The 13723-nt window shown below is 43.8% G+C and overlaps 2 protein-coding genes across 5 annotated transcripts in view; one reads left to right on the forward strand and one right to left on the reverse strand.

The window, feature by feature from the left end:
• Positions 1 to 3678, forward strand: part of KIF2A (kinesin family member 2A) — a 57151-nt gene extending 53473 nt beyond the window's left edge. For all 3 annotated transcript variants that reach the window (XM_065655487.1, XM_065655485.1, XM_065655486.1), the window contains 2 exons: positions 440 to 575; positions 1931 to 3678. In XM_065655487.1, the coding sequence (XP_065511559.1) occupies positions 440 to 575; positions 1931 to 2016 (222 nt within the window). In that variant the 3' untranslated portion in view covers positions 2017 to 3678. The remainder of the gene's footprint in view (positions 1 to 439; positions 576 to 1930) is intronic.
• A 1168-nt stretch (positions 3679 to 4846) lies between these two features.
• DIMT1 (DIM1 rRNA methyltransferase and ribosome maturation factor) lies at positions 4847 to 13667 on the reverse strand. 2 transcript variants are annotated; one of them, XM_065655488.1, is made up of 12 exons: positions 13468 to 13667; positions 13165 to 13238; positions 12146 to 12232; positions 11722 to 11783; positions 11522 to 11615; positions 11384 to 11433; positions 10424 to 10547; positions 10218 to 10310; positions 9629 to 9693; positions 9256 to 9319; positions 8709 to 8815; positions 4847 to 5349 (listed from the first exon to the last, which is right to left on the reverse strand). In XM_065655488.1, exons 1-12 carry the CDS (start codon positions 13526 to 13528, stop codon positions 5307 to 5309), a joined length of 924 nt encoding a protein of 307 aa, XP_065511560.1. In that variant the 5' UTR covers positions 13529 to 13667; the 3' UTR covers positions 4847 to 5306. The 2 variants fall into 2 exon arrangements, with proteins under 2 accessions (XP_065511560.1, XP_065511562.1); XM_065655490.1 differs by lacking the exons at positions 13165 to 13238; positions 13468 to 13667 and adding an exon at positions 13054 to 13142.
• Positions 13668 to 13723: the final 56 nt, after the last annotated feature.

The following is a 13723-nucleotide window of genomic DNA, read 5'->3' on the forward strand; positions in this document are numbered from 1 at the left end:
TGCTTGACTGTAGTAATGCCACTGTGATTCTACTCAGCGGCAACCAGCCCATACTTAAAACGGAAGCCTGACTTCAAGTTTGATACCTGCCTAAGGGGAAATAACTGTGACATAAAGTTCTGTTCTCTGGGTTTCTTAGCTTTACAACCAGCTAATGCTCTGAATTTGAAGAGAACTGTGTTCACTGGTGTTTATCTGTTGGTGTTATGGCCAGTGGAATTAGGAAACCATGTGGAAAATGTGCCATTTTACGACCTTAGGAAAAAGGCTTCAGTTTTTCTGACTTAGGAATAAGATTTCATTTTAGGATTGAAACCTGTTTTAGTGAGTTGGCTCAAAACGAAAATTGTGGTCATCTTGATCTTGATAAAAGGTCTAATTTGGTTCTTTGTCTTTAATTTTTGGCTTTGGTTTTAACTCTTTTTTTTTTTTTTTTTAGGAATCTATTAGATGGCTGGAAGATGAAAAAGCTCTTCTTGAGATGACAGAAGAAGTAGACTATGATGTGGATTCTTACGCTACTCAACTTGAAGCAATTCTAGAGCAAAAAATTGATATTCTCACCGAACTTAGAGGTAGATTGCTTTTAATCACTTCTGTGTGCATTATTAGCAGTGTGTTTTCATATGCCAAGGAGACTTGCAGTAATAATGATGAGAAACAAAAGGGTGTGGTTGTGTTTTAGGGTCCTTTTCCCTCTTATGCTGCCCTATAATGTCCTGTGCAAGGAACTTCTATTCTGGTGCCTGAGAACAAGTTCACATCTGTGCTCCGTTCCTCCCACTTGAAAGGAAAAACCTCTGCTTTACCTCAAGTATAAACCAAGTCCCGCAACTTTGCTTTTCCTTCGTTCCAAAACAATAAAAGAAAGAGAAAGAAAATCCAAACACATTGTAAACAAAAAGAAGGCAGTGCAATGAGAAAAAGGTAATAGGTGCTCCCAGTTCCTGCTCTGTTGCATTCTGTAGTGTAGCAGGCAGCCTGCTGTCATGATTAAGACTGTGCTTATGAGTGGCATGGAGCTCTGAGGAGCTTGTTTGTTAGCCTTCCTTTTCCTTCAGCAGCCTTTCTGTCTGAATTTTGTCAGCCTCTCTTTGTTGAAAAACAAACTGCAGATAATGCTTAGTGCCAAAAATTGACTCTTGCACTTCCAAAATCAGCTTGTCAGCTTGGTACCTCCCAGAGATGAATTCTTCATTTTAGTTTCTATTACAATTTGTACTCCAGACAGTATGGTGTACTAGTAAAAATTCAAGGGCTGGGCTGAGGGGTGGAGTGTTTTGGTGTTCCTTTATTATTATTATTGTTATTATTACTGGATAGTGGAAGGGGACAGGAACAGAAATATGAAAGGATGCCACACTTCCTATCTGAGGTTTCTTCCATTCCTCTTACAGCTACGATGAAACAAATGATACGTTTATGTCTTTACATAAGTTGGAGGTGAAGAACCTCCAAAGTTTAATCACAAATGCTTTTCACATTCATAGAAAAACACGAGGGGAGTAGAATTTACTCCGCTGGGTTTTGGAATTTACAGAAGAGACTGTACACTAAATACAATTCTGTGTGCCTCTGAGCGTGGTTGGAAGCTGCAGGGAAGCAGAAGGTTGTGTGTGGTGTGCATCTCCCTGTGCTCTGTAAGTTAGAAGCAGAATTTAGGTGTGAAGAGGTTTCATACTGGGAATGCAATTGTGCAGCTTTCAACCCTCTCCTGCTTAGAGACAGGGGTGGCATCTCAGAAGGGACTGAGTTGCTAAGCAACTTGTTTGTGTGGTGACTATTGAATTTAAGCTTCTCTCAATCCTCTTGTAGTTTGTGGCATCAGCTGTTTTTGCAGAGGGGCCGGGATGCTGAGCATCAGGGCTTAGTTTCAAGATGTGTGTTGAGTGCAGGCACATCAGCACTCATTCTCTCTTTTTCTTTAAAGACAAAGTGAAATCTTTCCGGGCAGCTCTGCAAGAGGAGGAACAGGCCAGTAAACAGATCAACCCGAAAAGACCACGTGCCCTTTGAAAGGGGCCTTTGCTGCTAAAGGAATCCACGAACCCGTACTGCTGTAGCACAACATTTGTTACAAATCCCAGTGGCCGCGAGAACTCAACTACTTGAAAGTGTAAAACTGTTAGAAATGTCTGTGGAAATGTCCTGTTTCTTATTCACCTGAGTGACATTTTCAGATTTGTGTGAAATGCTCTGATGTCTACAAAATGCTTCTAGACCAGACAGCACAAGCGTGCGGGGTTCAGATCTGTGAAGCGCTTTGTTTAAAATATTTCATTTATTCAAAGTGTGAATTTTATGTTTGGAAATATCGGCCATGTTTTAATAATGAAGTAAAGCTGTGGCCATTAAAAAGTCGCAGTATTTCCTTTTAGCCGTGTTCAGTTTTATTATGAAGACCAGCTGTGCAGTTCTAAATTGTGTTTGCGTGCATGCACACCTCACCAGTGGTTGTACATACCTCCTCTTCCAGAGACAGCTGTGCTGACCTCTTCCCCTTCGGTGCCTTGCTGAAGGCTACTTAACCCTAAACATCCTCCTGAAGCACAGCCTTAATGAACGACATTCCTTATTTGTCAGTATGAATTACTTTTAGTGCGTGTACGTTTTTAACGTGCTTTTAGACTTTTATTTTTGCTGGCTAGTGTCATTTCACACGATGTGCCATATCATTTGAACAGGAACTGCAAGAGCCTTTGGAGTGGACAAACAGCTGGACATTCCATCCTCCTTTTTAAAAATCTGGAATCTAGATTTATTTGAATGCCATGAAAATGATTATAAAATTCTAACATTTTTCTCTGTAATTTTAAAAAAAAAAAAAGAAAAAATAGTCGATGTATAAAAAGGGTAATGTTTAAGCACTGAGGAGAGTTGTATCTTAGCATAAAGCAGCTATACAGTATGTGGCGTGGCGTGATAATACTGTCAGCGTAAAGGTATAATCTGACCTCTGCGTTGTCAAACTATGGGGATATAGCTAAATGCAAACTTTTGCCTTTCACATACTGTTTAAAATTTAGCTTTTGATGCATGAGAAACTTACGTGTACATTAACTGTAGTTTGCAGGTAGTTTGAGTAGCTCTGTTGCTTTAAAATAAAGTAGCTCATCCCTATTTTTCCCTTTGTACAGTGCCAGCAACTAAAAAGTGGGGTGAAATTGTGTCATTTGAGGATTTTGCGCAATACCTTTACCTAGTGCTAACAGAAATCCCACAAATACCTGAACTCTCACAAATGGCACCATGTGTGTCAGCACTTCTTAGCTGGTGGCACTCATGTTATTTTTGCAAGTCAGTATCCAAAAAAGATTGACCTTTCATGTAAGACTTCTTGTCAAATGAAGAATTGTAGAACTCTCTAGGAGTTCTCCCTGTTTCCAGGAGTTTGTGTCAGCAGACTTTCCCTTGGAACTGTTGAACCATTGCTTTTGGAAGACAGGCCTGTCTGTCTGTGCCAGGCCTGGAGGGAAATAAGGGGAAGGCAATGAAAAGAGAGTTAAATGAGCCAGGAATTCTTGTCGTGTTTCATGTTTGTATCTCCCATAGCAAGATAGGCTATGGGACGCTCTTGTTGCATCAAAAAAAAAAAAAAATCCTCCTGTGTGTAAACATGAAAACTGAAACAACAATGTAGATTTTACATGTGTTTAATAAAGTAAGCTATTAATGAATTGTAGGTCCGAATTTATTTGTACAAAAGTTCTGTTGCACTCTGGGAAGGGTTTCACATTGAAAGCACATTGGAGTTACACTTTTGAAAAGGCCTCTGATTTCAGATTGAATATTTACTTCTGGAGCTAACTAATGCTTCTGTACAAACTTGCCATAGAGGAAGCAAGTTCCCCAGAGCAGTGTCGTGACATTAGTTTTGCAGAAGATCTTGAAAGAACAATCACCCATCTTTCTGAGCAGTTGTTTAAGAACATCGTCTGTCAGAGTCAAGACAAAAAACAAGGAAATAGAAGGCAGCAGCTTTTGTTAGCAGGTGATAGTAGAGGTTATGGCGTAGTACCAGTGGGTTTCTTTGGAGCTGCTGTAGGGAAATCGCACTTTCTAAAAAGCCTCTGAAGATTGAGACACCCTACCTGAGAAATGGTGCCCTCCCTCCTCTTCCTGCACGCACTCCCAGAGCCACAGCCAGGCTGTGGTTTACAGCAGGTACCAAACAGGAGAGGAAGGACAGATGCAGTTGGATTTCAGCAGCTGTTTACCACACCTTGCAAATTACATGTGTCCTGTCATGTAGCAGATGCATCTTGAAATTGTGTCTGAATAGTTTGTGTAATCCCTGCACAATGCTGCAGAGTCAATAGTTACTGTTTTCCCAAATCATAAGACAGACCAAAGCACGGTTTTCTTTTGACAGCTGCAATGCAGAGGTAATGCAGATTTCCCTAGGAAAACTCTGTCTTGTGCTTGGCAACAAATATGTGTAATCCAAACTAGATTAAGACTGTTCAGTTATCCTTTCTGTCAGGGCACAGGCATGTGTTGCTCTAAGACTCACTGACAGCTTTGATTGAGGCTACAACTCCTCCTTGCCCTGAAGTGCAAGGTAGTATTCTTATTAAAATTGAATGTAAAGTTGACAAAAACCCCCACGCCTTCTGTCTATGGTTACGAGCACCGGCCCTTTGGTAGTTTTCTGCTGGTTCCTAGAGTGGTTTGGTGGCAATAAGGAAGGGGTAGAAGACAGGACGCTGGTAGTTTCAGGTACCTCAATAGTGGTTTTGCAATGCTCTTGTTTCTGAGAAGCAGTTACTGGGATTTCTCCAAGAAAAGATTATGAACAGACCTGGAGTGTGGGTCACTACCAGAGGACAAATGGAAGACACAGGCATTTTGAATCAAAAGGAAGCGTTTAAATATACTTTAAAACAAACAATCCCCAACAAGTAAAATGACTGTAACTCTGTTTCCGTTGCCCAGACCAGACTATGAGCTGTACTGTCAAGTATTGTGGAAGAATATAGTGAGGTGAAGTCCATGATCAGAGAACACAGATTTCAACTACGGCAGCATCAATCCACGTTATTGGGTATATTTAAAAATACAGACACGTGGAAGTCCAGCGCCTCACTTAAGTCAGGAAAGAATTTATCGCTTTTAAAATACAGAGCAGCAGCTTCTTGCCTCCTCTCTGTGATAAAACTGCATGTAAGGTTTAATAAGAACCAGAGCGTGGATGTGGTGTTCTGTTCACCCCTTTTGTGAGAAGAGTTGGTCTAATTGCAGTCACGCTGGCTGACATGAGGCTTTGGTGACAAAACACAGACCATCTTCCATGCTTGCAGTAGGATCTATGAGAAATGGATGCCTTCTGAATTGAAGCCATGCAGCAGTCTGAAAGAGTAAAACATTTCTGTTACCATTTCTACCAATTTATACTTCAGCTTACGGCAGTTTTAAGACGTGCTGCCTGGCAAAGAACATGCAAAAATAGCAGGAAAGCAGCCATTGCTGTTCAACTGCCATTAAGAATTGTTACAAATGTTAAACTAGAAGTTATTTGCAAATTTGTTACTTTAGAGAAACAGGTATATTTTCAATGAAGTTTTATACTGAAGTAGAAAGGTCAAGAAGCATCAGGGAGACCAAGAAGGAGATAGACTGGTGGGACTGTGCTCTGGCCTCCCTAAGACAGGAATGGCCACCAGTAAAAACACAAGATCAAAGGAGTCCTGTATCCTCCCCCTGCCAGACTGCAGACAGCAGCTCAAGAGAAAGGAGTGAATGGAGGCAAGTTCACACTCAGGGTGGCAGGTGAAACCCACCTCGCCCTCCCAGGTGCCTCTGTACAACAGGTACGAGGCTCTGGATGTGGAAGGCCACAATGGATGAGGAAAATGAAGGTACATCTACACCACAAGTATTGACAGGATCAGAAAGGCCTACCCCCGAATTACAACCACCTCCATGAGGAAGAAAAGATGGGTTGTAATTGTAGGTGACTCCCTTCTGAGGGGAACAGAGGGCCCGATATGCCAGACAGACCCTTCTCTTAGGGAAGCCTGCTGCCTTCCTGGGGCCCGAGTTAAGGACATCACCAGGAAACTTCCCAGCCTGGTACGGCCCTCAGACTACCACTCATTACTGGTCTTAGATGTGGGTGGTGATGAAGGTGTCCCAAGGGTGATCAAAAGAGACTTCAGGGCCTTGGAATGGTTGGTGAGGAAATCAGGACCACAGGTTATTTTCTCCTCCCTCCTTCCAGTTGTGGACAGTGACATTAGAAGAAACAGACAGACACAATCTATTAATACATGGCTCTGTAGCTGGTGTCACTGCCACAATTTTGGGGTTTTTGATAATGGGATGGCCTACACAGCACCAGGTTTGCTGGTGTTGGATGGAGTTCACCTTTCTCAAAGGGGAACAGGGTCTTTGCACATAAGCTACCTGGGCTCATCAACAGCTTTAAACTAGACATGATGGGGGAGGGAGACGATATCGCCTGTGACAAGCTGTGGGACAAGACACCAAGGATAGAGGGGTGGGGTGCTAGGGAGGACCCTCAGCCGGTGGCCTTCAGACGTGTTGGCCTCACTGGAGCACACCTGAAGTCTTACGGAGACGAGGCAGGGACTCCTGAGGTAACAGAGGCCAACAGGAAAACACCAGTGAAATACTTCTAAGGAATTAAGGGGGTTCCTCTAACAACGTGATACAGCCAACAGCCCAGCTGAAGTGCCTCTACACCAATGCACGCAGCATGGGCAACAAACAGGAGGAGCTGGAAGCCACTGTGCTGCTAGAAAGCTACAACCTCGTGGCCATGACTGAAACTTGGTGGGACAGATCCCATGATGAGTGCAGTGATGGATGGCTACAAGCTGCAGAAGGGACAGACAAGGAAGGAAGGGTAGAGGGTTTGCCCTCTGCATCAAGAAGTGGACAGAGTGTGAAGAGCGCTCTCTCAAGAATGGCCACGAGCAGGTTGAAAGCTTATGGGTAAGAGCCAGAGAATGAGGTAACACAGGAAACCTTATGGTTGGTGTCTACTACAGGCCACCCAATCAAGGGGAGACTATTGATGAAGCCTTCTTACTCCAGCTACAGGAGGCATTGCGCTCGGAGGCTCTTGTCCTGCTGCGGGACTTCAACCACCCTGACATGTGCTGGAAAAGTGGCACGGTGAGCTGTAGGCAATCCAGGAGACTCCTGGAGTGCATTGAGGATAACTTCTAGGCCAGGTAAGAGACAGCCCTACCAGGGGGGAATGTGACACTGCACCTGATGGTCACCAGTGCAAGTGAGCTCATCAGTGATGCCAAGACTGGAGGCAGCCTGGGCTGCAGTGATCACGCTCTTGTGGAGTTCACAGTCCTGAGGGATGTGGGACAGGCGAAGAATAAAGTCAAGGCCCTGAATTTTAGGAAGGTCAACTTCCAGCTCTTCAAGGAGTTAGGCAACAGGACCCCTGAGAAACTGCCCTCAGGGACACGGGAGCAAAACAGAGCTGGCAGAGCTCGAAAGACATGTTCCATAGAGTGCAAGAGCTCTCGATCCCCAGGTGTAAGAAATCAGGTAAGGAGGACAAGAGGCCAGCATGGCTGAGTCGAGACCTGCTGGACAAACTAAAGGGCAAGAAGGAAACACACAGGCGGTGGCAGCAGGGACATGGATCCTGGGAAGAGCACAGGGACACTGCCCGGTTGTGCAGAGATGGCGTCAGGAAGGCCAAGGCGCAGCTGGAGCTGAACTTGGCAAGGGACGCAAAGAGTAACAAGAAGGGCTTCTACAGGTATGTCAGCCAGAAAAGGAAGGTCAGAGGTAGTGTAGCCCCCCCGATGAGCAAGACTGCTGAACTGGTAACAACGGATGAGGAGAAGGCTGAGGTACTCTGCAACTTATTTGCCTCAGTCTTCATGGGCAAGCTCTCTTCCCAGACCCCTCGAGCGGATGAACTGCAAGAGGGGACTGCGGGAGCAAAGTCCCTCTCACGTTAGTGAGGATCAGGTCTGTGACCACTCGTGGAGCCTGAACATACGTAACTGTATTGGACCTGATGACATATATTCCAGGGTCCTGAGGGAATTGGCTTATGCACTTGCCAAGCCACTCTCCATATTTGAGAAGTCATCGCAGTCAGGTGAAGTCTCTGGTGACTGGAAAAAGGGAAATATCGCACCCGTTTTAAAAAGGGTAGAAGAGAGGAAGCTGGGAACTACCGACCTGTCAGCCTTTCTTTTCTTTCTTTCTTTAAAAAGCAGTAGCTGTGTTTGTTGTCACACTGAGAAACAGGAATTCTTAAGTTAGAAGAGGATTCATGTTGCCACTGAAATTAACTGACAGAAGTAAGAGCAGAATATAGCACTTAATTACCCAAATTTCCAAATTATGCTATAGACTAAGGCCTAATCCTCAGGACAGATAGAGAATGGCTGTGTCAGATTCCAGAGAAATTATAATAACCAATTCCATATTAAAGCCACTTTTGGAGGAGACATGGAATGGTCTATTACACAAATACCAGAAATAGGGATCTTTTGCTAACTGCTTCTCAATACTGTTAGTAGTTAAAATGCATATATAGAGTTCACGTGTTTGTTCATGTTCAAGACTGGGAGCCAGGAATGTCTGGTATTGAGAGGAAAACAGTACTGTTCCTGTGTAACCCAATACTAATCTGTGCTACACCGGTACAGGTGCAAATAGAACGTGAAGAAGCTTAAAAGGCATAAATTAAAACAAAAAAATACCTAATGAAATCATCTATATCCATTGAACGGGCTCGTTTCTCAGAGTAACCTGTATTTTTCAGGACTGTCTGTATTTTCTCTGCAATTTTGAAATTTTCAGGTATTTCCTGTCAATAGAAAATAGGATACAAATTCATTTGCTATTCATAGCATAGAAATAGTTCATTTAAATAATCTGTTCTTTTTCTGCTTTAGAATAATTCTTGTTTCAAGTGATAGAAATAAGTTGTATTTTATCTTGTGTGGATTACTATATTCTTCTGTTGTTGTATCTGAATTTTTATAGTTCAGCTAATTCACTATAAATGAATCATAGCAGTATTGCTAAGCAGAGACAAAATGTTTTCTTACATCAGGTAATGTCCTTGAGACCTGTACAGCGAATACATTAATAATATACTCAGCTTTCAGCTTTTTTGCTGTAATACAGTGACAGTTTTAGATTTTTCTCTAGGAAGGAAGTTCCTCCTTCAAACTGTCCTGTGAAAATCTTTTTAACAGTCACAGTACACAGAAATAGGATTTAATATATTAAAAAGGCACTTACTGTATTATGTAAGGAACAATGAATTCGGTAATTATGATCCAGTAACTGCTCTACAGCACTTGACCTGAAAGAAATATAAGTTTAGAATGAAAACTCAGCTTCAATGCGTTTTGGTTTTTTTTTTTCCACTTGGTTGGTTTTAAATATTTACTATAAAAACCTGTAACTACTATACAGAGCTGTTCTTCTTCAACAGCTGCCTAGTTTTCTTTGAAAAGAAAAAGCTTGTGGCCTCAGCAGAAATCCTCCATCATGGTTTACCCCAGACTGTGCTGGCATGCATCTGACACAGCTCTGCATTTGCACAAAAGAAATGGCTCACTGGATGAACTCTCAAACTTTGAAAAGATTTCCTTTAATAGAAGTTACTTACTTAAATGCTGCGGCGAGCGTCTTGTTTTTCCTAACAAAGGCTATCCTTACCAGACCATCCCACTCCTGAAATTAAAATTTCACAATTTACAGAACAGACAGCTGCTACAAACTGGAACAGTCACTACAACCAACTTCACAGTACCAAACACAAAGAAAAATCTTTCAGGAAAATACCTTTCTAAACAATAAAAACCAGTCCTGTCTTGGACAAAGCAATACAAATGGAGGAGAAAATATTTCACCCATGAAATCCTTTCAATTGCTCATTTTCGTGCCTAGGCACTATTGGCCAGATTTTATGTGCTGAGGCAGCAGACACTTCAAGAAAATACAGCTAACCTTGGGCAAGGCTGAAATGGTCTTGAAGTAAAGGTAAACAAAGGTAAACAAAGCTTCACCTGAACTGATGGTGGCATGCTCAGGTAACATCCTAACACAAGACCCCTCAAGAGAGGATGTAAATGCCAATGAATACCTGGTACTTAATAGTGAAAACAGCACACACGACTCAGTAAGAAGTGAAACGAAAAATGAAATTAAGTATTATCACTAGTATGTTACACATTTATTGAGTATGCCACTCTCACCTGAAAGTTGATAGGTGGTGGTGGGTTCTTTGGTTCTATTCTGACAACACTGGATTCCACTTTGGGAGGAGGCCTGAAATTGTTCTTTCCAACCTGTTAGTTGGGAGAAGTCAGGCAGCTGGATGAATAAGGAGCAAATCCCCACATTCCTAGAAACATTCTTCTGTCTTTGATAGCGCTCTGTTAGCTAACGCAGAATGACGTACCTTCATCAAATGGTCCACACGAGCTAATAACTGAGTATTAATGGAGAGTCTGCAGTAGAGTTTAGTTCCTGGTTTTGCAACCAAACGAAGTGCAAACTCCCTTTGAAACATAAGTATTGCACACCTGAGAATAACAGAAATGAGAAAATCAATTATAAGTAATCAACTTCTACGTCAAAAGCCAACTAACACACTTGGAAAACACAGGATTTGCCTCATTGCTTAGAAGCAATAGAAGTTTGTCATAAACAAACTCTGCCTTAATTAGCTCACTCTCTTAAAAGAAAAACCAACATAAAACATGGTGAAACCATCTAAATCTCCTTAAAGCTACAGAAAAATTTCATTATTTATACCACTAAATAGATAAGGATCGAAGAGACCAGTGTCAGAGTTCTGTGCCTGACTGTAGCAAATAATTTTGAATAATTCTATGACAAATCCTTCAAATCCAAACTCTCTAGCTCCAAAAATTGACCAGTAACGTCACTAACATTAGCACTTCAGTGAGCGAAATCAATAACTCCTGACACATTGAACAACACACAGAAGTACCTAGGCAGCTGTATTTTTGAACCAGACAACAGGAAGCGTCTTGGCATCAATCCTACCCTTTCCATCCTTCCTTTTTAAGGCAGAAAGGCATTTGAGATGCTACGATGCCCTACTTATCCCCAGAATAACAATTTGTTATAATACTAATATAAAGAGGTGCAACTCCTGTTTTCATCAGCTGGACACTCACTGATGCCAAGACTAGATTTTCTTCTTCTGCTTAATACACAGACGTAAACTAATTCCTGGACACTGGCAGTTTTCGTATTAGAAAAAAAAAACCTGGTGCAGCTCTGACCCATCAAACTGATATTTTAAGAACTGAAAAAATCACATTTGAGAATATTTTTTGAAGTTTGTTTTGTTTTTCTATCAGGTAATACAGAGCTCTGTTCTTCCACGTACCTGAAAAAAGGCCTATGAAGCAATAATTTGAACACAAAAGGTGAAGAAATCTGAGGAGAAGAGCAGTCGCATTAGTACAACTTCAGGGCAATCATCATTTAAAAAGACAGAAGTTTTGCTATGTTGTTTAGGCCATACCTGGTAAGGCAAGTTAGCAACACATGCATCAAAAAACGGTAAGTCTGATTTCAAGACATCTCCAACCTTGATTTCAAGTTTGTTTGCCAGACACCTGGGGGAAAATACAGTGTGGTTATCCTCAGACATGCACGTTGCCAAAGCTTTTCCACAGCAGCTCCATTCTTTAAGTGCTCGCTGTTTCCACAGTTGATACTTACGTGCCCTGGACTCTCTTCTGAAGCTCACCAACAAGTCTAGGATCAATTTCACAAGCAATAACCTGAAAACAAAGTATATATTTGCAACTTCATATTAAAATTCCAGTTGTGAAAAAACCCTGTATCTATTGCTATAGGTTTATATAATTCTTAAAAATTCCCAAATAGTCTGTGCATCTTCCTCCCTCCTCCAAAACACGCAGACTTACCACATAAATGGATAACAGCAATATAGTTTGATAAAACCATACAAGATTTACATGAACAGCTAAAAGCTCATTGGAATTATGCAAATATTAAGAAAAGTATCCATAGAGTAATTCTGCTTAATTGAATCAAGCAAATGAAGATCCTTCTGCCTGCCACAGCCTAAGCCATGAGGTGGTTTGAGCATGAGGAAGGTGAGAGGGAAATTCACACTTACTTTTTTTACTTTCTCTAACATCTTTACTGTTAGGTTACCGGTTCCTGGGCCTACTTCCAGAACGACATCTGTGCGTCGCAGGGCAGCCTAAGAACAAATGGCATTTCAGTTACTTTCCTAGAACTGATTTCAAGTAACCATTTAATTTTAAAACAAAAGGCATATGACATACACGCAGCTCAGTAAAAGGCCAAAATCAGCCAGCAGGGGAGTGTGAGTGCTGTTTAGAAAGGGATGGGAGCAAAACTGTGAAAACAGGAGTAACTGTGAAAACAGGAGAATCAACCCCTGTACTCAGCAGTGGAGAGGCCACACCTCAAATACTGTGTGAAGTTTTGGGCCCCTCATTATAAGAAAGACACTGAGGTGCTGGAGAGAGTGCAGAGGAGGCGATGAAGCTGTTGGGAGGTCTGGAACACAAGTCTGATGAGGAGCAGCTGAGGGAACTGGGGCTGTTTAACCTGGAGAAAAGGAGACTGAGGGGAGACTTATCACTGTCTACAACTGCCTGAAAGGAGGTTGTAGCGTGGAGGGTGTTGGTCTCTTCTCCCAAGTAACAAGCAATAGGACAAGAGGAAATGGCCTCAAGTTGTGCCAGGGGACATTCAGATTGAATATTAGGAAAAAATCCTTCACAGAAGGGGTTGTCAGGCATTGGAACAGGCTGCCCAGGGAAGTGGTGCAGTCATCATCCCTGGAGGTGTTTGAAAGACATGTAGATGAGGTTCTTACGGACATGGTTTAGTGGTGTATTTGTCAGTGTTAACGGTGGGACTCCATGACCTTAAAGGTCTTTCCCAACCTAAAGAATTCTATGACTGTGTGACTCTGTATGTACAGAAAACTAAGGAAGTGGCCACATTTAGAAAGCAGTAACAAAAAGAAAGCAGCAATATCAAGGCAGTAACTGCGGCGGAGAAAGAAGGTCCCTCCAGGAGCACCGAAGGGCAGGTTCAGGTCAGAGGACGCGCCGCGGGTCCCTCCGTGCCGGGGAATCTCCGCCCGCCGCCGCCACGCACCTTCTCGATGATGCTGTTGACGACGAGCGGGTTCTTCAGGATGTGCTGCCCGGCCCCGGTGTTGAAGAGGATCCCTGGGGCAGAGAGCGGCGTTACTCCCGCCGCAGGCGCGTCCGCGGAAACGCCACCGGCCGCCGCCGCTCCCCGCCCGGACCGCGCTCCCCGCCGGGCGCTGGCCTCCCCCGGGGCCGCTCGCAGCACCGAGCCGTCCCCGCAGCAAGGACGAACCCGACCCCGGCCCCCGTTCCCGAGGGCGCCGCTGCCCTGCCCGTCCCGTCCCGTCCCGTCCCGTCCGGCACTCACCGGCGGCGCGGCCCTCCCGCCGCTCCTGCCGCGGCCGCTTCCCCGCCCGCACCTTGGGCATGGCGGCCACGGCTGGGCCCCGCGCACGTGCCGCGCGGGACCACAGCTCCCGACAGGCCCCGCGGCCGGAGCGCGCCCGCAGACAGCGCCCCCCCGCGGGCCGGAGGTGTGCGCGGGCCGGTTCCGCGGCAGAACCGCCGGTTTCAGGGTCAGCTCGCGGCCTTCCCGCGGAAAGCAGGAGCCGCGCGCCCGAAGC

Source organism: Caloenas nicobarica, chromosome Z (assembly GCF_036013445.1).
Source record: "Caloenas nicobarica isolate bCalNic1 chromosome Z, bCalNic1.hap1, whole genome shotgun sequence".
NCBI lineage: Eukaryota > Metazoa > Chordata > Aves > Columbiformes > Columbidae > Caloenas > Caloenas nicobarica.

What these genes read in the sequence shown, in the direction of transcription:
- DIMT1 (XM_065655488.1), bottom strand. Translation starts at nt 13,528, where the DNA reads ATGCCCAAGGTGCGGGCGGGGAAGCGGCCGCGGCAGGAGCGGCGGGAG. An exon ending in TCAACAGCATCATCGAGAAG is followed by an intron (nt 12,233 to 13,164) that starts GTGCGTGGCGGC and finishes ATTTGTTCTTAG; the next exon opens with GCTGCCCTGCGACGCACAGA. An exon ending in ATTGTTCCTTACATAATACA is followed by an intron (nt 8,816 to 9,255) that starts GTAAGTGCCTTT and finishes TTCTATTGACAG; the next exon opens with GAAATACCTGAAAATTTCAA.